At 41.4% G+C, this 27,969-nt stretch overlaps 2 protein-coding genes across 2 annotated transcripts in view; both read left to right on the forward strand.

The window, feature by feature from the left end:
* Window positions 1–17,951, forward strand: part of FAM65B (family with sequence similarity 65, member B) — a 52,309-nt gene extending 34,358 nt beyond the window's left edge. The window contains exons 14-21 of the mRNA XM_004693333.2: window positions 251–419; window positions 3,291–3,426; window positions 4,534–4,695; window positions 5,910–6,068; window positions 9,506–9,708; window positions 11,156–11,239; window positions 12,931–13,021; window positions 17,174–17,951. Of these exons, the coding sequence (XP_004693390.1) occupies window positions 251–419; window positions 3,291–3,426; window positions 4,534–4,695; window positions 5,910–6,068; window positions 9,506–9,708; window positions 11,156–11,239; window positions 12,931–13,021; window positions 17,174–17,274 (1,105 nt within the window). The 3' untranslated portion in view covers window positions 17,275–17,951. The remainder of the gene's footprint in view (window positions 1–250; window positions 420–3,290; window positions 3,427–4,533; window positions 4,696–5,909; window positions 6,069–9,505; window positions 9,709–11,155; window positions 11,240–12,930; window positions 13,022–17,173) is intronic.
* A 1,106-nt stretch (window positions 17,952–19,057) lies between these two features.
* LOC105854399 (chromosome unknown open reading frame, human C6orf229) lies at window positions 19,058–24,378 on the forward strand. Its single transcript, XM_012732929.1, has 3 exons — window positions 19,058–19,062; window positions 22,117–22,322; window positions 23,951–24,378. Exons 1-3 carry the CDS (start codon window positions 19,058–19,060, stop codon window positions 24,376–24,378), a joined length of 639 nt encoding a protein of 212 aa, XP_012588383.1.
* The last annotated feature ends 3,591 nt before the right edge of the window (window positions 24,379–27,969 follow it).

Genomic DNA, 27,969 nt, shown 5'->3' on the forward strand with positions numbered 1-27,969 from the left:
TTCATTGTGTGTGAGAGGCAGAGAACTCTGGAAGCCATTTGTTTGCATGATCGTTTAACATGAAGCAAGTTGCAACCAAGCTGAATGAAAAGTAGTTTTTGAAAGGTCCTTTGAATTTTCAAGATAGGTCAGCAAGAGACAGCTTGTTGCGGGGACTGTTGGAAGCTTTGTATGAGCTGTGTTGAGATGGCCTGTGGTTTCCACCCGGGAGGAGATAGCTAATGTCTTGCTCTTCTTCCTGCTTCACCAGTTATAGGTCGGTCCACCCAGAAGCCAGGGGCCACCTTAGTGAAGCACTGACAGAGGACACAGGCGTGGGGACAAGTGTGGCAGGAAGCCCACTTCCACTCACCTCAGGAAACGAGAGCCTGGACATCACTATCGTCAGGCACCTGCAGTACTGCACCCAGCTTGTTCAGGTAGGGAGGGGGGTTGTGTTTGTGTTTGAGAATCCAGCTTGTTTACACGCTGAGAATGTGGACTTCCTTATCTTAGCCTTGTCAGGGACATGAGCATTCAGGAAGCAAGAACAATCCTGCTTTGATTTGAGCCAAATAAAAGACTCTGCTGGCTAAAAGTAGATGACTGGATTAAAAAGATGTGGTACATATATACAATGGAATATTACTCAACAACCAAAAAAGAGAAACACATGTCTTTTGCAGCAACTTGGATGGAGCTGGAAAAGATCATGCTTAGTGAGATAAGCCAGAAAGAGAAAGAAAAATACCGGATGGTTTCACTCATAGCAGGAGTATAATGGACCAGGCGAGAAAATAACAAGAATAATGAACAACCATATATACCAGAGACATTTTGTGGGGGTGGAGTGGGGAATGGGATCAAAAACGGGGGGGATGGGGAAGGAAGTACATGGGATTATGGTGATGGCACACGGGTGACTTGGTGATGGGAAACCTGCAGGGATTACAATTGAGATGGAAAAAAAAATGTACAAAATGATGTAAAAATAAACTGTTATTAAAAAAAAAAAGACTCTGCTGGGAAAATTTCTCTCAGCCCTGGGTTTCCCATCTTAAAACCTAGCTCTCCAGACCTTAAAAGGTGGGAGGTGAAATAATAGTTTGCTCTTGCTTTCAAATCATTTTATAGTAGGTAAAACTACTGAATTTATATTAACATGAGTTCATTTTTGAAAGCTGAAATAGCTAAAAGCAAAATGCTACAGATAGAACCCTGACCTTCCTGATCATGTCCTTGTTAACAACAGGGAAGAACTTTTTTCTAAGCCATTATCACCACCTGTTAGCCCTCATTGTGGGTTACTGTGGTCTAATTTTTATTCTTATTTTGAAGCTGTTAACTCTTTAGGTTTTGCAACAGTGGAGCAGGTATTTTGAAATTCCTTCAGTGCAGGAAGGGCTTCAGCTACCTCAAACAAAGCATTTTCCCTCAAGTAGTTATGTGATGGCTTCCTCCTTGTCCGGCTGTTTGTTTTCTCCCATCCTGTTCTCTTCTGGTTGAGTAGGGAGAAGGAAAAGAATGTGAAAGCAAATGTCCAAAGATCTCAGGGGCATGGGTCAAGCAAGAGGGTGCAAGGGGAGGAATTATGTTAAGACTTGCGAGCAGCTGGAGGACAAGAGGCAGGGTGAGGAGGGTCGGTAGGCAGGCTGGGAGAGGGCCACATTGGAACATTCTTATGAGGAAAAGTAGAATATACTTCTCCATGGATAAGGAACCCCCAGAGGAGTCTCAGACCTTTTATGTGCTATGGGAAACCGGATGCTAATTATGACTCTTGTCCCCTGGCGGGCAATACCAGCTAACTTCTGCTGCATTTTGGATTTCCAACTCATGGTTGTGACTACCAGTGTCACAGAAAGTGCAGCAGATTTTTCTGACCAAAATGAGCGAAATTGTTGTTTTGCTTTCTTCAGCAACTCTTCAAATGAGATGTTTTTCACAGCTCTTTGGTCTTGCCAAGCCCCATACTGTGCCGAGCAAATTATTTGTCTTTTTAAGATAAAAGTCTTTATTTTGTGAGAGATGAGAGAATTCTCTTTCACAAAGAAGGGGGTTTGTCTCCCAAGCACCATGCTTCCCCCTGACGTAAGGCCATGCTCATAATAATTCAACTGGAGACAAAAATCAGCACTAGAAGAACAAAAGATGCAAAGGTGTAGAATGAAGAAATAAGGATTAGCAAATTAACTATAATTCCTATCCTTGCCCAGATCAAGTTTATTTATTCATTTGGTCTACAAATAAGCATTCCATAATATCTGAACTATGTTCAAAAGCAAGTTGTTCATTTCTAATATACTTACATGAAATATGTTAGTACATAACTGTCACCCTCAACTTTTGCATTTGAAAATTCTGTTTGTTTTGGAATCCATATGGTTTAGATAATATAGGCTGGTAGTTCCGGTCTGCAAACTGTATCCACACCCAGTCAGTGACTGTGACAGGTCTCTGAGAGGCACAGAAAGGACTAGAACCTTCTGACAACAAGTGTCTTCTGTCCTTTTCTCTCTCAGGCCCTTCCTTGTACACACAAGCGAAGTCACTTAGTGTTTATGTGACTTTGGGGAGGAGAGTTAACCTCTCTGTGACTCAGTTTCCTCATCATTAGAATGGTATCTCCATAGTACTCACCCTATATGAGCCAATGCCTATTGAGGGACTGGATCAGTACCTGATACCTGCAGACCACTTGTTATTTAAGATAAGAGAGTTTTAGTTATAGCTATCACTGTCACTCAGCATGCTCTTAATTTTCAGCTTAAAAATAAATCCATGGTGTAAAAAATTGCGACACATGCAAAATAAATCTTTCTTCTATTTATGCATTGATATTCAGTCTAAATATACCCTAAATATGCCAGAGGATTCACAGATTTCCAATATAACAGGTCTTCAAATAATGTCATCTTGTTCAGTGTGTTGTTATAACATTGATGAAAAAAAAATCCCAGGCTACGCCAAAGAAAACAAAGTGATTCGAGGACTTGGAGTCATTAGATGTTTCATTTAAAGTCATAGTTTCTAAGAATCTGTATATGAAAGACAGCTTTACAGTAATCTTGCAAGTCTATGCCTGAGAAAATTCCAGCTAGGATATCGACATGAAAAATTTTAAACCAAAAAAGTTAAACATCTAACTTCAGCCATTGTAACCAAAATGGAATGAGGAAAGTTACCGAACTAGAATGAAACCACTGTAGGAATTTATTTAGCATCCCCCACATTCAGGAAGGATGAGGTTGAAGAGGGAAACTTTGTTGACAACACTGTATTTGAAACAATGAATTTGTTTGTTTTATCAGCAAATTATTTTCTCAAGCAAAACCCCATTTGTGGCAAAAAATCTGTTAGAGAAACTTTCTAGGCAAATCCAAGTGATGGAGAAACTCTCAGCTATCAGCGATGAGAACATTGGAAACATCAGTTCCGTCATCGAAGGTGAGCACCTACAAATGACACCCCTCTCCTCTCAGCAGGGACACCATTAACCCCTTCTTCCATGTGTGTCTATTTATTCACTTTGTCTGTCTAGCAGAAAAGCATTGTTGGGTCACAGAATGGGGGTGTCTCCATGCTGGTGTGGCTTTCATTAACACCACACTTTGGTCTTTGGAATCAAACCAAACCGTGACTTTTTCTATAGGGGTCCTCACTTCTGGAAGCCAGGTACTGTGGTACAAACAGAAGCAGCATCCAACCCAAAGACAGCGTCTCCAGGTTTTCTGCTGATATGGCTCCATTTGGAGACAGATGAGTAGGGTTATTATTATGCCATGGAACTGCCTAGAACAGCTCCAAAACAGCTGTCAAATGCTCCCAGGTCCTGCAGGCAAAAGGCCTTCGCAAACCTCCCTGGTGTAGGTGGACAACATGACATGAGGAAATGGCTTTTGAATGTGTATGATGTGGCCGCAGGGCTCTTGTGTAGAATGACTCTGTCACGTCTCAGAGCCACAGGATAGTGGGTGCCTGGGTCTTGTAGGCTGCCTCTGATTAAGGCTACAACTCCCTGCAGATTCTCCCTGTATATCTCTGCCTCCTTCCCCCTCCTGGTCACCTTAGCAGGTGTCTGACAGAGGCACAAAAAGGGGCGGGACTTTCAGGCTATGGGTGACACATGTCCTGTCCTCCCCACCCTCCTCAGGATGGCAAGGCAATGTCAGGTGCCTGCTGGCTCACACCGGGCTCCTTCATTTTCATCTGAGGGTCAGCTGACCAGGGTCCAAACAACCACTCTAGCCACCTACTCTCATGCTTCATTCGTTCAGAAAAACCTGAAGTCAGAGTCTCTGATCCTGGGTGTTTTGGGGACAGGAGATGAGCAGATCGCAGCCTCACCCAAGAGGAAGCCACTGTGTTTCCTATTACTGAAAGCAAACAGCTTTGCTTTCGACGCTCCTTATTACTCACTCGACAGGCTTGGGAGGGTTCCTCCTGGTAACTTCTTTTGCTCTTTCGACCATCTGGCCCTCCCCAGGGACATCTCTGCATATGCTTCACCCGTAACCTGGATCACAGAGTGAGGGCTTCGCTCTTCTTTTCCAGCCATCCCAGAATTCCACAAAAAGCTGTCTCTGCTGGCTTTCTGGACCAAGTGCTGCAGCCCCGTCGGTGTCTACCACAGTTCAGCGGACAGAATGATGAAGCAGCTGGAAGCCAGCTTTGCCAGAGCGGTCAACACAGAGTATCCGGGACTCGCAGACTCAGGTGCCTGAGGGCTCAGGGAGGGCAGACTCCTCCTTCTGTGTGAGAGTGACTCCTTCTGTGGGGGCCGGGTCTCCCCACACTCTCCCTGCATCCTTGCTAGCTAACCCTGAAGCGGGCTGCCTTGGCAGAGAAAACATAGTTTATTTAAAGCCAAGAAAGCTGTGGAGCCTATTTGAATTCAGAATACCAGCAGTAACACTGCATTTCTGTGTTGTTATTTAGTCATAAAAATGCCACCAATGTGTTTCTCTCCAGCTCTTTACATTTAGAAGCCCTGGCGAGTGCCCCCTCCACCCCTCTCCATTGCAGAAAACTTTCTTCCCTCATTTCGTACTCACTCCTCTGTGGAAGGTGTAAGAGGGAGCAGCCTGCCCTCCTTCCCTCCGCCCTCACCCTGAGGCACAGGAGGTAGAACAGTGAACAGGAGAAGCGAGATGCCTTCTTTTAGCATGTTTTGCATCTGTGGAGGAAGATAATTCCTAAGTTAAGTTTTTTTAATATCACCAATATGAGGGTATTTGATGGTGTAAGCATTTGCGAGAAAACGGATGGTTCCCATTGACACTAAGTATGCACCCAGCCTCAGATCCAGAGTTCCACTCCTGCCAAGAGAAATAGGTCCAAAAATAAAGGACCTGTGTAAAAAAATCTGAAGCAAGCTTCTTCATAAGAGTCAAACATTGGAAACAATACAGATGCCCATCAACACGAAAATAAATTATAATCTCTCCAGACAATAAGTTATTACACAGCAATTTTTCAAAAGAACATACACAGCTAAAGCAACAATTTGGATGAAACTCAGCTGTATTTTGTTGAGTAAAAGGAAGCAGATCTAAAAAGGTCATATTGTATAATTCCTTTTAAATGAGACAAAATAAATAAGTGAAAACTTCAGGAATAGGCAAAGCTAACTGATGTGCATAGAAGTCAGATTGGTATTACCTCTGGTGGTCCTAGATGTGACGCTTTAGGTTGAGAAAATATAAGAGACATTTTGGGGTGCTAGCAGTGATCTGGATCTAGATCCGGGGGTACCAGTACAGGTGTAGAGAGATCACAAATCACACAACCTGAACAGTCGTTCACTCCACATACATCACTCCAAAATAAAAAAGAGGAATGGATGGATGGATGAACGAATGGGTGGATGGATGGATGGATCTCTAGTCCTGTTTCTTAAAAGCGACTTCATATCTTCCCCTGCCACACAGTGTTTCGGACCCTGGTGTCCCAAATTCTGGACCGCGCTGAGCCTCTGCTTCCCTCCAGCCTTTCCTCAGAAGTCATCACTGTTTTCCAGTATTACAGTTACTTTACCAGCCACGGTGTGAGCGACCTGGAGAGTTACTTGAATCAGCTGGCCAAGCAAGGTGGGGTGTATATTTCCGTCATTCTGGATAGAGTCTTTTTATTTATTATTTCTACATCATTTTTCATTTTGTGCATTTTCCATCTCAGTTGCAACCCCCATGGGCTTCCCACCACCACTTTACCCATGTGCCAGCACCATAGTCCCGTGCAAACCCCGCCCCGCACCACCACCATTTACAGGGACCATTTTTATTCCTGATCCCATGCCACCTCTGATATTCTGACTTACACTACCAGGTGAAAGAGCTCTTCCCACCCCAGTTCTGATCCCATTTCCCTTTCCACCCCTGTAAAATGTCTTTGGCTTACAGTTGTTCATTGTTTTTGTTTTTACATTATTACAATTTTTCCCCCAATCCTTTACACTCCTCCTAGGAGTGAAACCATCCAGTATTTTTCTTTTGGCTTATTTCACTAAGCATGATCCCTCCCAGTTCATCCATGTTCTTAAAAAAAAAAAGAAGGCTTATTATGCCTACAAGAACTGGGGTACAGGCCAGAGATGCAGGGGCTGAGAGGATCCACAAGAGACAGAGTGGGGAACAGAACAGGCAGATCGACGAAGTACACTGCTGAGGGGAGCAGCAGATAGGACAGTAGTCTGCTGCGCCTCGTAGGTCAACTCCCTGCCCAAGGATTGAACCCGTGCAGGGGCTGTGGACAGCTTCATAGTGCTGCACTTTAACCTGTTGCACCACCAGGGAGGGCCCTACCACTGGTCTTTTTCATCAGTTTTTGTGATGGTGACTTTGCTGAGATTTGCCTTGTAAATGCCCTCTGGCCCGACAGTGCAGGTGAGGAGACCGGAAATGAGGAAACCAAGGGAGCAGACTCAGGGTGGCTCAGTGCCAGGTGGTGCCAGTGTCTCTGGCCCAGCCCAGACTTAGTCCTTGATTAGTCCTGTGACAACACGTTTATTTATAAACGCATCTAGGAATAAACCAGGGATTCACTCAACATCCTCTTCATCTGATGGAATACTGATCATCCAGAGTTTCCCACAAACTGGTATCTGGGAAATAATTTAAGACTTGTCTATCATATCTTTCCATTGAATGTATTTGATGTATTTGTCCATCATGGGATCAAACCTATAGGCAAAGCTATTTCATGGTGCCCTTTCTGGTGGCATTTGCATAGTAATAGACAGAAATGGATTTTAAAAGAAGGTAAATGTAGTGACCTTGGGCAGAGAAAGAAGGGGAAAATTAAAAACCAAATCTAAGGTTGCTTATCCATGGAGAGGTCCACATATAGAAATGCAATGATGAAATTCACTATTGTTTTCCATGTTTTCCTTCTTTCTTGAATTATAAGAATAAAATGAGCATCTGCCCTGAGTGAAAACCTCTTTAGGGATGGAGCCAATCAGTAAAGGTTTGGGTTCTGGCTTTCAAGTTTGTCTGCTTTAAGTCCACCAAGGCCCAACAGTGCAGGTGAGGAGACCGGAAATGAGGAAACCAAGGGAGCAGACTCAGGGTGGCTCAGTGCAAGGTGGTGCCAGTGTCTCTGGCCCAGCCCAGACTTAGTCCTTGATTAGTCCTGTGACAACACGACCAGCATGGCAGTTTGGCATGACAGTGAGAGAAGAAACTCTTCCTCCAGCCAGCACCACACCATCAGAGCATCCTCACCAGTAGTCACAGTGCAAATAGTGTGCCCGGAGAGGCTGTGTCTGGGAGACATTGTGTGAGGAACATAAGTCTCACTATAGTCTTCATTTCTTGAGTCTCAGCTTGTCTCAGTGTTAATCAGTTTTCTGAGTCAATGTCTGTAATACTCAATTTATAGCGGTGGAGGTTAAGGTCTTTAAGTTTCTCATGACAGTCTGGAAGGCTTAATTCCTTGATCAGTAGGAATGAATGATGATGGGGGGGAACCCTAATCTTTTTATGAGTTTCTTCTTCTTTTTTAATAAAAGGGAAAGGCTTTCATTAGTTAAGGAAAATTAGAATACAGAGAGACGTATAAAGGAAGAAATTGAAATCATCCGTTCTCCTACTTCAAATGTTGATATCTTTTTCACTTGAATATCTTTTAAATTCCAAGATCATGATTACTCATGACAGAGTATGACAGCCTGTTTGCTTTTTTTATTGGCCATTACCTCCTATGCTGTTAATTCTTTAAAACATTTTTATTAGTTTTGTAATAGCCTTCCATTTGGGTGTTTGCTATTGTATTTGATCACTGTTGAACATTTAAATTGTTTTCTGTTTATTTAGCTATTATACATACTATCTCAAAACCTCTCACTAGGGTACTATGTATAAAGCAGTGAAATTATCAGAACTTGTACAGCAGGAAAAGAGGAAACAAGGCAAGAAGTCTCAGTAATTCACAAACATGCCCATTGTGGAAAGGACACTTCTGTTGATGGGACAGGAACGTTAGTTTGTTTTCCATCAATCCTGGTCAGACACACTTCTATCCAAATGCTTTTGTGACTAGTACATGTCCGTGCTAAATATCTAGTTAGAAATCAGAGTGTTTTCCTCAGCCATGGAACAAAACCAGTTTGTCTAAATGGGACTCAAAATTTTACATTTTTTCAAATCATATTGTCTGCCTGCCCCAACCAACAAGCTAGATTCCTCCACAGGAGGCAGTTGCTGGAGTACAGAGAGAACAGAGTTGAAGTGACTCTTGAGTAGGATTTTGCCAGACAGGAAGAACACCAAGTCAGAGAAGCAATGGAGTTTGCTCTTTCAAGAGGAGTGTAAGATGTGTGCACTTGTGTTTTTGTCACTAATTTTTTTTTAAAGATTTATTTATTTGTGCATACAGAACTGGGGTACAGGAGGCTCAGGGGCGGTGAGAGGCTTCACCAGAGACAGAGCGGGGAACAGAACAGGCAGATCAACGAGGTACACTGCTGAGGGGAGCAGCGGGCGGGTCAGGAGAGGTCTGCCTCGCCATGTGGTCACCTCTGGGGCAGGCGGGAATCGAACTCATGCGGAAGCGGCTTTAGATTCTCAGTGCTGTGCTCTAACCCGCTGCACCACCAGGGAGGGCCTTTTGTCACTAATTTTTGCATCTGGCTGTTCCTGAGTTATTTTAGCAGTAGTGTGAGGTAGACACTTACTTCATGTGACTTGTCACGTGCCTTAACGTAGTTTCTGCCCCTTTTCTCAATAACAGAGACTCAACCTTAATCATAGTCAAAATTTTCATAGCCACTAGGGTCTACTCTTACATATATACTCAGTTCATGTATACTGGAACCTTCTTGACGTTTTCAATGAACATGTCACTTTGCTGTTAGAAAGTGAAACCTGGTGATTTGGTGATGGGAAGCCCGTGGGGATTACAATTGAGATGAAAAAAAAATGTGAAAAATGATGTAAAAATAAACTTTTTAATAAAAATAAATAAATAAATAAATAAATAAATAAATAAATAAAAGAAAGTGAAACCTGTTTTCTCCTCTCTCTAGTTTCCATGACAGAGACTCTGCAATCCCTAAGAGAGGAAAAGCTGCTGCAGGCCATGAGTGACCTCACTCCCAGCAGCCTCCCCGCCCAGCAGGAAGTTCTCAGGACCCTGGCTCTGCTGTTAACTGGAGAGGACAGCGAAGTTAGTGAGGCTGTGACACTTTACTTGACAGCAGCCTCCAGAAACCAACATTTCAGGGAAAAGGTAGGGGCTGCAGTCATGGCTGCTGAACTACAGCTTGCTTCATTTCCTCTAATGCATTTTAATACTTTGCCACCTATTGTCAAAATAATTATCTCCCAGTTGACAGTAATAATACCTACTTTGTCAAGTAACAAAAAATAGAAAAAGACACTATCCATAGGTGCTCGGTAAGTTCAGCCTCCAAAGAAACACATTAATAACTTCCAGTATATTCCTTGTTTTCTTTTTCTGTCTCTCTGCTAGCATGGATAATTGTTTTTTCCTTAAATAAGAGTCTGCTGTTCTGTTTTGTAATGGGTTTTTTATTATTATTTTTAAAATTTTATTTATGCATACAAGAACTGGGGTACAGGCCAGAGGTGTCAGGGTGGGGGGTCGGGGGGTGGTGAAAGGATTTGCCAGAGACAGATTAGGAAGCAGAACAGGCAGATCTACTGAAATGCACTGCTGAGGGGAGCAGTGGAGGAGACAGGAGAGATCTGTTGTGCCATGTGGGTCACCCATGTGGCTGGGGATTGAACTCATGCTACAGTGGCTGCAGATAACTTTATAGTGCTGAGACTTAACCCCTTGTGCCACCAAGGAGGCCCTGTAACAGGTTCTCATGCCTTGTTGGAATACACCTCTAGAAGTTCTCAGCAGCTATCATTTCTTAGACAGCTGCTCTAAGTCCAGAGGGAAATGTGATGGGTGCACGCTGTGAGGCTGTATATGTCTCTGGAAGCACACGGGTTGCCAGTGCTTCCCAAGTCAGGGCCTGTGCCAAGTCTCACTCAGACAGGTGGAGGCTTGGTTCTGGGACTCAGAGACTGTGGCCTGGAAGCCCCCGCCAAAGCTCCTCTTACTGGGGGGATGGCCCCAGTCTACATCCAACACTTTATCCCTGATGAACCACTGTGGTGATGCAAACATTCCCAAAGAGAAGAATAACTTGTTACCAGCCATTGATAGCTCGGAATGCATGGTTTTAGCGAGAATTTTAGAGAAAGTTTGATTTGGTGGTTGAAACTTGTCCTGCGGTAGTACAAACCGTCTTGTTTGTTTGTTTAAGATTTCTTTATGCATAAAAGAACTGGGGTACAGGCCAGGGGGGCAGGGTGAGAGGATTCACCAGAGACAGAGTGGGGAGCAGAACATGCAGATCAACTGAAATACACTGCTGAGGGGAGCAATGGCCAGAACAGGAGGGGTCTGCTGCACCATGTGGGTCACCTCCCCGGGCAGGGATTGAACTCATGCTGAAGTGTCTGTGGACTGCTTCATAGTGCTGTGCTTTAACCCCTTGCACCATCTTGCCTTGCAAGATGTCTTGTTTGATGCTGTTGTAGTTTATCTCAGAGTAGAAGTGATCTGTGTGTCATACATATATGTGTATGTATAGACACACCCCCAATCAACAATCAGCAAATCCAGATCTTGTTGAGATGTCCCTCCTTCCTTTTTTCAGGCCTTGCTATATTATTGTGAAGCATTGACAAAGACAAACCTCCAGCTCCAGAAGGCAGCTTGCCTGGCCCTGAAAAGCCTAGAGGTAAGTCCAAGGCTTACCCTAAGCTTTGAGAGAGACTAAGCCAAGTGCATAGAGCATATAAGAACTGGAATGCAGACAAGGGGTACAGCAGATGAGAGGGTTCACCAGAGACAGAGTGGGGAGCAGAATAGGCAGAGTAACTAAAAATCACTGCTGGAGGGGAGCAGCAGGAGAGACAGGAGAAGTCTGCTGGGCCATGTTAGAGTCAGCTCCCTAACTGGGGATTGAACTTGTGCTGCAGTGGCTGCTTATAGCTAGATAGTGCTGAGACTTAACCCCTTGTGTCACCAGGGAGATTCCTGTTTGCACTTTTTTTTTTTTTAAGATTTTATTTACTTATGCTTACAGAACTGGGGTGCAGACCAGAGGTGTGGTGGGTGAGAGGATTCACCAGAGACAGAGTGGGGAGTAGAACAGGCAGATCTACTGAAATATGCTGCTGAAGGAAGCAGCAAGTGGGCCAGGAGAGGTTTGTCACACCATATGGGTTAGCTCCCTGGATGGGGATCAAACTTCTGCTGTAATGGCTTCCGAGAGCTTCATAATGTGGTGCTTTAACCCATTGCGCCACCAAGGAGAGCCCTGTTTCCACTTTTTGACTACTACAAATGACATTCCTGTGAACACTGGCTCTGTAGAATTTGTGTAGACCTATGTCGAGGCCCTAGTGGTGGCAGGATGTGAAAGTACACATTTGTAGAGCTTTGAACTTATAACTTTCAGATACAAAGATTTAAAACATCTTTACCTCAATATACATAACAGGGGGAGAAAAACCAAACTACACAAAGAACTGAAAAACATACACATCTGATACAAATTGCCTATACCTCAATAATAAGATAAACAGCACAATCCAAATAAATGGGCAAAATACATGATTGCAGGTATTCCTGATGAAGATCTATAAATGGTTAATAAGGAAACATGTTAATAAGATAACACTAAGGCGACACACATCATAATGGAAGTAAATAACCATTTCCGATTCCTAAAATAGTAAGTAAGACAGGACAATTGTGGAAGCTACACAGAAAAGGGAACACTCATATATTGCTGTTGGGACAGGAAAATGATGCAGTCTTCAGTTTCTTGAAGACCCCCATGTATAACTGCCATACCGCCTAGAAATTCCTATTTTAGCGATCAACCTCAGAGCAAAGAATCTGCTTTTGCGAGCACGCCCAGGGGTTTCACAATGAAGACAAGGTGGTGCTGTAAGCGTGAACGACTCAGGCCCCAAGCTTAGGAGCAAGGCTGCCTGTTGCAAGGTCAGCCAGGATAGAAGCTGGTCATGAATGATCAGGTCCGAAATGAATGTTTCAGTCATCTAGTAAATAAATAAACAAATAAATAAATCCAGACCCTGCCCATCTGGCGTCACGCTGAAGACCCATATCTGGCTCCCCAGGGCATCTGCTGAGTCTCTGGTGGGGTTGCATACAGTCCAACTTCTTTTTCTACCCAATTCTGCTGTTTTCATTTTCCCTCTCTGATCCCAAGAGTACCACCAATCAATTTCCTATACTTGGAAGTAAAAATGAAAGAGTTGAGGGCTCTTGACACTCAGCTACCTTTGGGGTTCCCTAGGTAAGATAGTTTCTAAAACCCTTACCAGCTCTGAGATGCTAAGACTCATGTTCCTCCAGATGTAAATGTCAAGATGCAATTTGAATATTTTCTCTCCTTAGGCTACTGAAAGCATTAAGATGCTGGTGACTTTGTGTCAGTCCGATACTGAAGAAATCAGAAATGTGGCCTCAGAAACGCTGTTGTCTCTTGGTGAGTTGTTGTTTTCTACATGATGGCTTACCTATACTCTGGAAGGAAATGGTAAGGGAATGCTTCATGTCCGCTGTCTTAGCAACTTCCTCCTATAGGTTGTTATGGATGCACACACACACAAAGTGTGAGGACCTGCTCAATTTTCACCTCACCGCAACTCCTTCTTCTGATTGCCTGGGTGTTGGGTGTGAAGGTTACTCTCTGGAGACTTTCTAGATATGTTGATCAGTCTGAGCCCTGTTTGGACTCAAGAACATAGATGTAAATCACAAAACAGAGGCAAGAGTTGGGAGTCCATGTGGGATCACCAGGTAGGGGGTGGCCCTACCTGAAGAATAAGGATTGGCTGAGCTTCCCACACATTTCCCAGAAAACACTCCAACTACTATCGTCTCATCTTGCCTCTCTGGCTAACTGAAGCATGCTATTTGCCCACATCTAACTGAACCCAGCTGCCAAAGACAAGAATTGCAGCCTTTATTTTATCCTGGAATACCCAAAGAATCTTCTTCATTTCACTTTATTAAGGTTCATGCCTGGCAGGTTTCATACTTTTGTTTTGTGGGGGAGTTGGGAGACTATAGAAAGGCTTTTTAAACTCGCCATGAAAAGATATAGAGTTGCTACTGTTTTACAAGACACTCTGAGAGTGTAAAATCTATTCTCCTGAAAGTCCTGTAATGTAATCCAGTCAATAATACCAGTTGGAAGAAAGCCAACCTAGTTTGACTATAGTATTTAAATAATGTAAGGGAGACGCTCATGGCATTTAAAATCACCGTGAAAATAACATTCATTGTGAGGTATTTTCTTACATTTATCAGTTTAGTAACACTTCTTTCTGCTATTGACTATTATTACATGTACAGAAATCTTAGCCGGCATTTGTTTGCTTAAAGGATAAAACAATTATTCTGATGGCTCTAACAGGCATAGAGTTTATTTAATTACCTAAAAATGTGCCCAGGGTGTTACTAGTTTGAGCTTCTTTTACCCCTCAGTGTTCAGAGATCACAATGAAGGTAAGCCAGATGCCTGCAAAGCATGGCCAGTGTTGCTTCTTTTCCATTGTGACCTAGGAAGCTTATCCCTGTTGAATGTGCCCCAAGATTCACAAAGCAGCATCTCTAGAAGTGAACATAATGCCTGCTTCACCCTGGCTTTCAGATGTAGTCCCACACCTCCCAATCCATGCCCCCCATACCGCTTACCATCTGACCGTGATTCTCATGTCATATTGGAATCCCCAGGCAGCTCTAAAACATACTTATTCTGGGTTCCTTTTCCAGAGTTTCTACTGTAAGTCGCCTGAAGTGTACTTCAGCATTGGAATATTTTGTAAAGCTCCCACCACTACCCCAAATGATTTGAATTTACAACAGAGTGTGAGAACCTCTGAACCTAATGTCTGTGTACACTAACCCCTCAACCCCATGCCCCCACACCTCTCTGAGTGAATTAATATAGTACAAATGAAATTTTTTAAAGATTTATTTTTATTTATTTATGCATCTAAGAACTGGGATGTAGGCCAGTGCTATGGGGTGGGGAGCAGTGAAGGATTCACCAGAGACAGAGTAGGGAGAAGAATAGGCAAATTGACTGAAATACACTGCTGAGGGAAGCAGCAGGTAAGAGAGGTTTGCTGTGCCATGTGGGTCACTCCCTGGCCGGGAGCCACAGTGGCTGGTGATAGCTTGATAGATAGTGCTGAGATTTAACCCCTTGCACCACCAGGGAGGCCCAAAAGTGGTATTTTTGATGAGAATTGATAAAAGATGCCCTATGGTAAAGGACTGGGGGTTCCTCACAGGGTATTTATGGGGAGCTGAGCAGGAGCTGTTTGCCAACCAGTGAAGAATTCTTTCAGTGTTTGAATCTAGAGCTGCCTAGGGGACCCCTCTGTGGCGTTGGGACTGTTCTGTATGTTCTGTCCCGGGGGCAGCAGGCGGTGGGTGTGACTATTGAGCAGTTCTTTGTGGCTCCAGTGACTGAGGCGGAACTTGGCTTAATTTTGAGTGGTTATCATTTGTGTTTAAATAGCCCTGTGAGACTGTGGCCACATATAGGACAGAACATTGCTCACTGTGGCTCTGGCCACCCCGGTGCATCCCAGCCGGTCCCCACTCCTGGTGGTAACCATACTGATCCCACCCCCAAAGCTTGGGCTCTCTCCCCCAGCACCCGTCCTGTTTTACTGGAATGTTAAGGGCCAGTAGGGACTCCAGTATAAGTCAAAGCCCCAGAAAATTCCATGTTAGTAAAAGCAGGAGAACCTGAAAACTTGACTCTGATTGTGTCTCTGTAGGTAATAGTTGGGAACAACCAGAGAGGCCTTGTTCTGAGCCAGGCACTGTTGAGTGCTTGTAAGGGGTAGCTGACGTAATGCACCCTTGACCTTTGTGAGGGAGGAAGCACCATTAGTCTCTGTTAGTCTCGTTTTACAGAAAGGCATGTTGAGGTATGCTGACATTGTCTGACCTCCCCACCCACACCCTGACCAGTCAGGCACGCACCTGGAATCTTGACCTGTTAACCACCTAGGCTGTGAGGACCCTGAGGGAATTACCTCTACATTGGAATCTATCCATGAGCCAGTTAGGAACTGGGCTACTATTTGTGGTTTTTAAAATAGTGTTTGTTCACCAGAGCACTCCCAGGTATGGTGTTGTTTTCATTTATATGTCAGAGTTGGGTGTAAATATTTTTTTCAAATAAAGGTTCTACTCCAATCTAATAATGAAAGTTATTAGAGTAGGAAAAATACAACTCTTGTCTCAGAAAGTCAAGGCATATAGAAATAATCAACATGCATCTTTAGAAACTACCAACTTTTGCTGATGGAAGAATTTACTACAAAGATTTTTCAAATATAGGCAAATTATTTTTGTACCTATTATATATCCCTCCAAAATTAAATGTAAGCATTCTCCTTCCCTAAGGTAAAACCGCCCAGACTTTTATTAGCCTGTGTTTACAGAGATTAAATATGTTATAAAATCCATGAGTACACTTCTTTTCTAAAACCCACTGATACCAGCATATCCAGATTTTCCTGAACCGTTTTTTTCAATTTCATTTTTCTTCACAATGAACTTCTGAATGCATATGGTAAAGCATTTCCATGTTGTCTCATTTGTGTTAATGTATGAAAACCTGCTTCTTATCATCATTAGTGAACTTCTTTCTCCATTTTTTAAAAATTTTTGTGTAGAAGAAGTGGCTGCAGTCAGAGGTGCATGGCGGTGGGGAGGGGGTGAGGGAATTCACCAGAAACAGACTGGGGAACAGAATGGATAGATTTACTGAAATACACTGCTGAGGGGAGTAGCAGGCGAGACAGGAAATGTCTGCTGCGCTATGTGGGTCACCTCTGAGGTGGGAATCGAACTCAGGCCCTAGTTTTGATAGTGCTGAGATTTAATCCCTAGGCCACCAGGGCTCTTTTTTATTTCCTAGTCTTATTTAGAAAGTAAGAAAAGTACATCTCTGAGAAGGTGTGGATGTCCATCCCCCAAATCATTATAATGCCAACAACCAATGGTAAACCATAATTAAACATTTAAAAATGGAAAGAAGAGGAAAAATGCAACAAGATATTCAAATTTGCAAGTTCCCCTTGGCTTTTAACACTGAGCTAACTGTGGACTGGTTAGTTTTGTCACCACATGTTTAAATCTTGAAGTGGAATTGTTTAGCTGAGTCTGAAAGCCAACATTTGATTGTTTTTGAAAAATCATTCTATGTATGTATGTACCAATATAGAATGTCAAGTAGAAAATCTGTGAAATTTCAACCTGCCAAGGTCAAGGACCAGCCAAACGGAAATCTCTAATGCACTTAACGTGTAATATCTGAGACACCTCAGGAATCAGTTTGTTATGGGAAATTATGGACATCAAATGGCCCAAGGATTTCTACTCACATTCACACACTGGCAGTCTTCTGGCATGTTCTCAAAAGTTCTTGATTATTCTAAGCATTACCCAGAAAACAACATACTTAAGAAAAACAGAAGATGACGTTTCCTCACCTGAAGTTAACACCAACAAACAATAGTAACCTGTATAGGGATGAATTGATTATTCTGAGTGATGAATTAAAAAGTCAAGTTCCTGTCGGTATTCATGTTTCATGTTCTATATCCAGGAGAAGATGGACGCTTGGCATATGAGCAGCTGGACAAGTTTCCTCGAGATTGTGTGAAAGCTGGCGGTCGTCATGAAGCTGAAGTTGCAACAGCTTTTTGATTACAAGTTCACACTGCCTAACAGCTGTCTTCACGAATGGACTTTTGAATCAAGATGGTGCTGTGACTTAGCCGGAATGTGTTTAAAACTTGAAGAGTTCTGCTGAAGCTGTCTGAGTAGATAGCAGGTTGTAGAAAGAATTCAAGTCCACTGTTTCAGTACTGCTCCCCGTTTTCTGGCCCATAGGCTAGGCTGGGATTGCATCCCATTCGGTAGATTATATTGTTCATGGCATCTGACAATAGTTTCAAAAATGTCCATCTTGCCTAATAGGTACAGGATTTTAAAATAGCCATCTTTGTATGTTTTTGGAAGTTCTTCTGTGAGCTTGAAATAGTCATGTGATACTTCCTTTGATAATTATCAAATGCTTGGTGATTTTTCTCTGTCTTGTTCTCAGGGTTGAGTGGCCCCCTTAACTACCCAATTTAACTTAAATACAAAGCACAAAGAATTTTATCAAACAAAAATTCACCTGTAGGACCTGTTACATGACACACTGTAACTTTAAGGTTTTTACTCCGAGCCTCCAGCTTTTCTTTTGGGACTTTTTTTTCCTTCATCCTGAAAACTTCAAAAGCATGCTTCCATTATGGTAAAAAAGATAGGTAGGTGAATGACAACTGCCTTATTAAGATTACACCCATACTCACTAAAAAAAAAAAAAAAAAAAAAAATCAAAAGTTTAAACTTTTTTTAAAGCAAGAGTCATTTTTGATGATGCTTGTACAATATAGGGATGTTGCTGCTAAGACAAATCAAAACCAAAAGACATGAATTCAGAAATGATTGATAACGCTCTTTGAAAGTGGAAGAATCTGGGAGTTGGAAAAATGCTAACATTGTTACATGGGGATGGTAAACATCCCCTCTTCTTCTGTAAAAATTACCCAGGGTTAGGAAGAATAGAGCCCTAAGGAATAGTTACTTCTCAAAGAAATCATTGCTAGAGATTGGACCCCTGGGTGCAGAGTTAAATTAGCAGCTCAGTTATTACTGGTTTTCAAGTAACAAGTCCATCAGAGAACATCCAGGATCCTGTAGTAGTTCTTATTCAGTAGTTTTTCTTCCTCTTGAGAGTATATAAAGTGGGATATGCCAAGATATCAAAATACTATGTGTGAGTGTAATTTAAACTGTGGAACATCAGCTGTGCTCTGAATGTGTTTGTATAAAATATCATTTAGATGTCATTAAAATATTTACATTTGATCAAGACCTTGAAAAACAACCTTTCTTTCCTTTTCAAGTAAAATGGATTGCCAGACTTCCTGGCAAGTAGTTCTTTCAACTGTGAAGTTATAAAGTATATATATATTTGTATATTTATAAATATTATATATATGCATATATCCTTCATTTTAAAGGTACATTGTACAGGCTATCATTAGTATGTATAGTCAGTAGGCTGTGTGAATTGGTCGAAATGATCCTTTTTATAGAGAGTCCAATCACAAATGTTACAGTTTTTGTTTGGCTTGTGTTTTTTGAGTATTGCATGAGCAATTCCCTATCTTTTGTATTCACGCCTGCATTTTTTGTTGTTATTGAAAGGGGGTGCTTTCAGTTTGGTGGCATTTGTACTCATCACTCTTTCAATCATATAAGTCAAAATAAAATTATTTTTGAACTACTAGTCCATGTACAGAGTCTGCTTTGTTTTTTCCACCTGCCTTTGTGGTGTTGGTATTTACACTACACACTGTATCTCATTCTCTACTGGAATTTATTCTTATTTTGAAACTCCTTTATCTGTGAGTGGGATAATATTTGACTTGTCAGAATGCGGTAAAGCTGATTAGAGGAAAAAGAGCCATGTTTCAGAGTTACTGCATCTGTGAGCAGAGACTGAATTCCATGAGTTTTTTTAAAAAAGCTTTCTTTGATCTGTGTTATATTTCGGTGGAAGCCCCTAGCTGCTTCATCACACAGACCCTTCCATTCAACTCTGAGAGTAAATATTTAGCAGATGACTCACTAAATACCAGTCATTGCCTATACTTGAGTCAGTGGTTAAAAAACAATTTTGCCTATAAGTTTGTTAACTCAACTACCCTCTACTGTTTAACTCAGCTACCCTCCTTACATAATTTTAAAGTAAAAGTATAGACCCAAATTCAACAACACTTCTTACTTTATCCAAAAAACAAATTAGTCAAATGGAAAATGTTTTTCAGGAAATTTTCTGGAGACATAGTGTTATTAAAGTAATGTGTGTGTGTGTGTGTGTGTGTGTGTGTGTGTGTGTGTGTAACTTTGAAAAGGCTCAAAGTATAGCTTTTGTTAGGGAACAATAGTTGTTTGCTAAAATCCAGATCTCTGTCGGCTCATTGATTCAAGTATTTGTTGCTTTCTTTTTATGAATAAGTATGTACCAAGTGCTGTTATTAGCTCTGGAGACAGAGAGGGCTAAGGAGAGATGAAAACCTCTGCCCTGATAAGACATATCCTAGCAAAGGAAAACAATAAGACGGCAACAGGGAATAATAACTGCACAAGGTTATAGTTGGGAGATTTGGTAGGGCAGAGATCATAGATGTAAACATAGTGGTCAGAAGATCACATTTCACAAATGGGGTGAACCTGGGGGTCTCTGCAGGAAGAACAGACGTGGCAGAGGCAAAAAAAAAAAAGCACAAAATCCTGGAAAAGGGGTATGCTGGGTGTTTTAAGATTTTTCTAGTAGGTACACTTAAAAAGTAAAACCCAGGGAAGTTAATTTTAATATACGTTATTTAATTTAATATATCCAAATTATTTAAACTTGTAATCAGTTAAAAAGTTAAAGTATTTTACTTTCTTTTTCCTACATTAATTCTTTAAAATCCAGTTTATATTTTATACTTATGGTACATGTCAGTTCAAAATACCATATATCAGAAGCTCAATAACCACATGTCACCAGTGGATACAATAGTAGACCGTAGAGAACTGTATTTCTGCAGTTGTCCGGTATTCTCCTTTATAGTCCATGCATGCACACATATGTAATAAGGGGTCCAAACATGGATTAAATGTTTTAATTGTCATTTTCTCCAGTATCATTTAGTCTAGAACAGTAACCTCTATTTTAAAAACTTTCACACATTAGTATATTTGAAAAATACAAAGTAAATGTGTTTTGTGGACTGTCCCAAATTTGGTCAAGGCGTCTAAATTTCTACTTTGAAAGTATAGTCAATAGAGTTTATCAGTAAAACTGGAGATGAGATATGAGGCAGATAAAAGCCAACAATGAATCCCAAACTTTCAACATGAACAACTGGAAGAATGGAATACCACCTTCCAAGACAGGGAAATCAAGAAGCAACCATTTAGGGGAGGAAGATCAGAGACTGTTTTGATATATTATGCCTGCGAAACGTCTTAGACGTCCACATGGAGATATAAAGTAGATGATTAAATGTATCTATGATTTAGGTGAGAAATGCAATTAAAATATGAAATTGAGGGTGTTTAGCCTATGAATAGTATTTAAAACCTTGAGGCTGGTTTTTAAAACCATTTTACTTAGGTAGCATAGCAAAAAGAAGACATAAGAACTGAGCCTTTGAGTATTCCTTTAGAGGTCATAAAAAAAGAGAGGAAACCAGCAAAAAAGTGTTTCAAGAATGGAACAAAAGAGAACTGAGAATTAGGTTTAGAATTATATGAAATTACATGAAAGTCATCGGTGACTCTGATGGGCATCTTTAGTAGAGATAGAGGGTTGAAATTCAATTTGAAGTATATCAGACAGAGAATGGGAAAGAATTAAATGGCAAGTAAGGCTACACTTTGAAGAGTGTAGCAGAGAAATGAAGGCGCAGGAACTCAGTGGGACTAGCTGAGGTCAAGAGAGTATTTTCTTTTTTGAAGGTTTACTTATTTATGCACATAAGAACTGGGGTACAAGTCAGAGGTGCAGGGGATGAGAGGATTCACCAGAGACAGAGTGGGGAGCAGAACAGGCAGATCGATTGAAATGCACTGCTGAGGGGAGCAGCAGACGAGACAGGAGAGGTCTGCTGTGCCATGGGTCAGCTCCATGACTGGGCTTCAAACTTATGCTTTGAAGTGCTGTGCTTTAATCTGTTGCGCCACCAAGGAGGACCCAAGAGAGTATTTTCTTAATAAGAAAAGGCTTGTTAGTGATCAAAGAATCTAGTTGAAATGGAAGAGACAAGAGGAGAATGACAATCTCAAGTGGCGGGAGAGAAGTTGAGTGGCATCTATGCATACATGAGAGAGCATCCTTCACAGCTGAAAGGAAGCTGAGTGCGTGGGCACAGGTAGAGATAGGTGGTTGTATTGGATACAATGGTGAGAGCTATGGAATTTCTCAATTGCTTCTTCTTCTTTTTTTTCAGCAAAATGAGATAAATGAATATTTGAAATCCGAGGCAGTGAAAAAGTGATGACATGGCAAGCAGAATAGGCACAATACTATGCAAACTCAAGGGAAAACAGCTGATTGCAAGTTGGAACAGTCACAGGAGAGTGTACAAATTCCTAATACACCTTGTTAAACAAAGGTGTATTGATGGCAATGAGCTGTGTGCATTAAAGGGAGTCAGTTTCATTTAAGCTGAGATTCTGTGCACTAGGAAAGTGAAAGGAAGTTTGACATAGTTTGTAACTAGAAGGCCTGCTGTTGCTACCCTGAAGAATTCAGGCATACATTGCTTCCCCCAGATTTGTGTATTCCATTCTAAAGTGTTGCTAAGTGATGCATTCCAGAGTTCTTGAAGATTCTGTTACTGTCAGTGGTGTAACCAACGCACCTTGACCTTTTTACTCAATGTCTAAGATTCATGTTTTTTATATACGATTTTGGAATCGGATTTCTCGGTATTTTTTAAGGCTGTATCGGAATCTCCAGAAATTCTGGAATGTCAACATTAAGGGCCTTTGCTTTGAGGAGAAGGAAGAGATTCCTATCCCCCCAGTTGAGTGTATTTTTCACAAAGAAAAAATTGTGATGCTTGGTCATGTGGTGAAGGATAACAATCTACCCATTGAGAAGAGAGCCCAAGCTGCCTATAAAATCGGACTATTGGCTTTCACAGGTATTGATTTAACCACTTATGCTAACATAGGTGTTTCAAAAGCATTTCACTTGTTATAACTCTGAAGTCAGTGATCTTCAAAGCGCTAGTCTTCAAATTCCATCATTTCTTTTGCCTAAAGTATTTGTTCTTTACCTTTGTTACCACCAAAAATATGATTACTTTGTCCTTTTTAAAAAAGTGTTCATCCAGTAAGTTACTAAATACTGCAGTTTTTATTAAAAGTAGATATCCTGAAAATACCTATTGAGTTTTCATTATCAGAAAAAATATGAAAGAATCTATACAGAGTTGATGTTGATATATTTCTCACCTAGTGATATTCCAACACAGAATAAACTAGACACTTTTTAATCTTGTAAAAATGCATTGCACAGGAACTAGCCGAAAAATCATTAACAACTTCATGCTTTTACAACACCTATTAGGAATACCATTAAGTGCATCAGGGAAAAATAACTATTAATGTTTATTAATGAAAAGGATAAAGTGGTTAAATAGTTAAACATCTAATGATCCTCTAATTTCAGACTACGTATCAAAATTTTACAGTTAGTCCTGAACTAGTCAGAAGCTATGACTTGTAGCGTTAAGGTTTATAGATTTTTTTTTCTAATAAGAAAATGAGTGACTTAGATGAAATTGGATAGATTACATCTTTCAGAAGAATGGTAGCCATGAGAGAAGCCATTTTCTGTCTCCTAGGATCAAGGTTCTTAGGTGCCATAGACACAAAACATAGAGAGAAGACAAGAAACTAAGGTGTGTGTGGGGGGGGGGGGGGAGGTAATGGTGCCCTATGTGAGGAAGTCTCAGTTTCTGGCGAAGCCCTATCCGCTCCTGTGAACACTAGCTGTGCTGATGGGGAGCAAAGGTCTTATGCCTCGGCTTCAGCTAATGTTTTAACAGTCAATCAAATGTTCTTGGGAGCATGGGACTATGGGAGTGCAAGTAACCGAAATCTAAACCGGACCGCAACCCCAAGGCCTAGACTCTGCCCAGGGATGGCAGCTGTGCCTCACTGTGCAAATGCCCCTCAGCCAGTGCTTTCTAGACTGGTAACTAGTTCAGAGTTTGAGCTCTGAACTAGAAAGAGCTGAGTTCAGGTATATAACCGCAGTCAGTAACCAAAGCAAGGGAAACCTTGTAAGGTCACATAGGTCCCATGGGGTGAGAAAGGTGTGAGGGGGATGGGATCACAATAGTCACCAATACATGAAAGACCTCTCTCCTCTTCTCCGTGAGACCCCAGCTTTTCACCTCAGATTTTGGTTTCCTCTAGCTGTAATACTCTGATATTTCTCCAAGTACTGAAGACAGAACAAAAATGAGTCCATGAGGGAGGTTTGCTACATGAACAAAATCAGGTTTTATTTGCCTTGAAATACTCACTCCTCATGCTCATTAAAAGAACCAGGGAGGAGCGGTTAGCAGGCGGGAAGCTTCCAGTTTATCCCTTCTTCTGGACACACTTCATCTTCACAGCAGGGATGTGGGCAGGGAAGATAGGAAAATGGAAGTATTCCTCAGCCCCCATCACTGATAAGATACGCCAACAAGATAACTCAAATGTGACTAGTTACTCCATGTGCCAAATACTTCTGGAAATGCAAATGCTTGTTTTACAGGAGGGCCGACTGCTGGGAAATTTGCTTTCGAGTACATGAAAGAAGTAGCTAACTTGCTAAAACAGCAAGACATGACACCAAGAACAAAGATCCTGTTTCTCCAGAGCGTGGCATGTTGGTGTTACTTAAACCCTGTCAGTCAGAGAAGAGCCAAGCGCCTGCAATTTATTAATATTCTCATTGAGATTTTTTATCATAGAGATGACTCCGCTGTCCAAAGTGAAACTAACAGCAGCCTCCTCATTAAATTTTGGGTTTGCTATGTTCTGTCTGTCATGACGTGCAATAACGTGCCTTGCATGAATGAGCTTAAAGAACACGCCCATCTGAAATGTCACTTGCAAATGTTGGCCTCTGAGAATTGGTCTGGATGGTCTGAGAATTTTGCCGAGGTGCTGTATTTCCTAATTGGTTTTCACAGGATTTAAATTCTCTAAATCTAGTTATCTGATGCAATTGTCTGCACCACTTTATACTACCCGCAAAAATGGAAATAAATTATAAATGTCAGTACATTCTTCTGTGTTTTCTTTACGGGATGGAGACATTCTCCATAAGATTGCACAATCCAATTTACTAAAGGTATGACTGTTAAAACACTCTCATGGAAAAAAGCTCATAAAACGAGAATCAGTGTGGCAGGAGCAACAGTGATGGGGGTGATTAAATGACATGAAGTCAAGGCACCCCACAAAGCCGAGTTCTAAGCAAATGCACATCCTCCTCACTCCCAGCAGTGGATATCACTGCCTCACCTGTAACCATTCTGCTCTAACCCTTCCATGCCAACCTTCCAGAAGCTGTGTCTTCGGCTAAGATAGTTTTCTGGCTACCAGAGTGTGATCCAGGTACAAACGCTTGGGCATTCACACTTAGTGGGAGCAGCTAACTCCTGCAGCACAGTGCTGAGTGGAGAGCTCGTGTGTTCACACACCTAAGGGCAACCAAGAGCTCTTAGGTTTTCCTAACAAAGACTTGCCCTCTTCATGTTTTGTTTGTTGGGAAGAAAGTAACCAAAACCTGCTTTTGTTTCTTAGGTTGCCCTGCATCATGAGAAAAGAAAGCTTAATTTCAAAAAAGTACTCCTGGAAAAATACCTCAAGGACATACAATATTTTTCTAGTGATGTTAGCTGAATTGTGCGCTTTCAACTTTCACAGGTTGGACCTGACTGAGCTGTACTTTAGTGTCACCTTTCATTGAGAAGCGTATGAAGCTTTGTGGGCCTCAGTTGTGAATTTTATAGGAAAGTTATTAAGGATACTATTCACACCCTGTGGATATGTGCGGGTCTTGGGGAATTTTTCTCAAATCTTAAGCCAGGAAAAACTGATCTGCTGAACAACTGTGATTTAATCTTTGGAGGTTTTGTGAATTGTGTGATACAGTTGCTCAAACTAGAATTCAGTTTACAATGTTGGATGAGGGACTGGAAAGCAATAGTCATTTAGACATTAGGGCACCGTCAGAAATTACTATTACTAGGGCCTTCCTTGGTGGCCTAGAGGTTAAGTCTCAGAGCTATCACTCTGATCGCCTGAGTTCAATTCCTGGTCAGGGAGCTGACCCACATAGGACACAGCAGGCCTCTCCTGTCTCATCTGCTGCTTCCCACAGCAGTGTATTTCAGTCGACCTGCCTGTCCCAGTCTGTCTCTGGTGAATCCTCTCACCCCCCCCCCAGATCTCTGGCACCCCATTCTTCCATGCAAAAATAAATAAATAAATCTTTTTCAAAAGATTACCTTTAAAAAAATCCTTTGTCAATTAATTTAAATTTTTCTCAAAGTAATATAATAAATATAGTTTAAAAAATCAAATAACACAAAATCTGATGAGAAATGAGCGTCTCCTAACCCTCCTGCAATTCATACTCCCAGAGATATTTGAATTCTTCTTTGTTTTTGTCTTCCATTTATTTTTTATTGCAGCAGCATTGGTTTGCAATATTTTATAGGATTTAGAGATAGAGAATCTCCCCTTTTATTATCATACCACATAAACCACCAAGACACCCATTGGGCTTCCTTCCCAGTTTTCTCTCTACCTTCAATCTTCCTTTCTGAAAGCCTCAATTCTACCATCACAGTTCTAGGGTTTGTTATTAGTTTTGCTTTTCGTGACCCTTTGTTTTATTTCTCTATCTTCCATATATGACACCATCAGTTGCTTGTATTTCTCCTTATGCTTTTATTTCACCTAGCATGATCCTCTCTAGTTTCATACATTGTGTCACAAAGGAGTTTTATCTTTTTTATAGTTGAGTAATATTCCATTGTATATATATACCATACGTTCCTGATCCACTTAGCTGTCTTTGACAATTTTTGTTTTTATAACTGGGCTAACATTTTAATTGTTCTGATATTTACCTCCATTTTTTTAAAAAAGATTTATTTATTTATGCATACAGAACCGGGTTACAGGCCAGAGATGCAGAGGGTGAGAGGATTCACCAGAGACAGAGTGGGGAGCAGATAAGGCTGATCGAGGAGGTACACTGCTGAGGGGAGCAGTGGGCGGGTCAGGCGAGGTCTGCCCGCGCCATGTGGTCACCTCCGAGGCAGGCGGGGATCGAACTCATGTGGAAGTGGCTTAAGCTTCTTAGTGCAGTGCTTTAACCTACTGTGCCACCAGGGAGGGCCTTACCTCCATTTTTTAAAAATAGTTCACATGGACACATATGCAGAAAAAGAAAAAATCCTTCCTCCTGCCCCCTAATTTCAGGTACTTTTTCTTAATAGGACAGGTAAGAAAAGTCAAAGTATGTGTACTGCATAAAGACTAGTCCATACATTTCCATAGTTTTATTTGTAGTAACCAGAATGTCTGTCAACAAAGTAAATGGATAAACAAATTGTGGTCTAGCCATAGGATAGAATACTACTCAGCAATAAAGTAATGTAATTGGAATGGAATGGAATGGAACAGCATGACCAGTCTTGATGTTAAGTAAAAGGAGCCAGGTATCCACCATTTAAGTAAGTAAAATTTCCATGAGAAAGCAGATTATTGACACAGACACTCTAATATTGTTCTTAAATCTACTTGCCTTCTACTTCCTCTCTTACTAGAATTGTGTGGTAGTTATCAATTAAAACAAAGTGATTGTTTGTGATCACTAAGCCCCGTCATACACGATGATTACATTTCCTCTTTTGTACATCTGTTTTCTCTGGGATTTGTGGATTTTGTCTTAGTTTTCTGTATATATGGTGTCACAAAAGACAAGAGTTTTATCTTTTATAGCTGAGCAATATTTCTATTACTCAGTATTATTTGTATACACTGAGTCATATTTATATAGGTGAGTATATTTCCATACTCACCTCTACTGTGATTTGGCTTCTGTCAATACATGCTGAGTTATTGTCAACTCTGGTGTCTTTTGAAGATAACCCACTGCCATGGAGTGCTCTCACTCCAGTCTGGGTCTCCAGACAGCTAACAAATGTGTTAGGGAATACTAACACGTTAGACACTGCTTCTTATATACAATTACTTCCCCTTTTCTGGATCAAATATTTGTACACCAACTCTTAGCCTTCTTGTTTGACCTGATCACCTTGTTGGCTAAAATCTAGAATTCAGCTTCTAGATTTCTTGAAGGGAGCAAAGTAGGCAGGGTGCAGTTTTATAAACACAGCAAAGGACCCTAACTAGAATCTATTCTTGCTTCAATTTCTTTTGGGGACAACATCTAATCCATAATATGGTTTTTTTTTTTTTAAAGATTTTTGTTTATTTATGCATACAGAAATGGGATACAAGCCAGAGGTACAGGGGTGGTGAGAGGATTCACTAGAGGCAGAATGGGGAGCAGAACAGGTGGATCAAGGAAGTACACTGCTGAGGAAAGCAGCGGGCGTGTCAGGAGAGGTCGGCTGCACCCTGTGCATCACCTCCAGAGCAGGGTTTGAACTTGCACTGAAGCAGCTGCAGGTCGCTTGCAGTGCTGCGTCATAACTCCTTGCACCATCAGGGAGGGCCCCATAATATATTCTTAAGGGGACTGTCAGT

The sequence above is a fragment of the Condylura cristata genome, unplaced genomic scaffold (assembly GCF_000260355.1).
Source record: "Condylura cristata isolate star-nosed mole 26May11 unplaced genomic scaffold, ConCri1.0 scaffold00037, whole genome shotgun sequence".
Classification (NCBI taxonomy): domain Eukaryota; kingdom Metazoa; phylum Chordata; class Mammalia; order Eulipotyphla; family Talpidae; genus Condylura; species Condylura cristata.

Coding starts and splice junctions, on each gene's coding strand:
- LOC105854399 (XM_012732929.1), top strand. Junction 22,323..23,950: donor CGGACTATTGGCTTTCACAG/GTATTGATTTAA, acceptor CTTGTTTTACAG/GAGGGCCGACTGCTGGGAAA.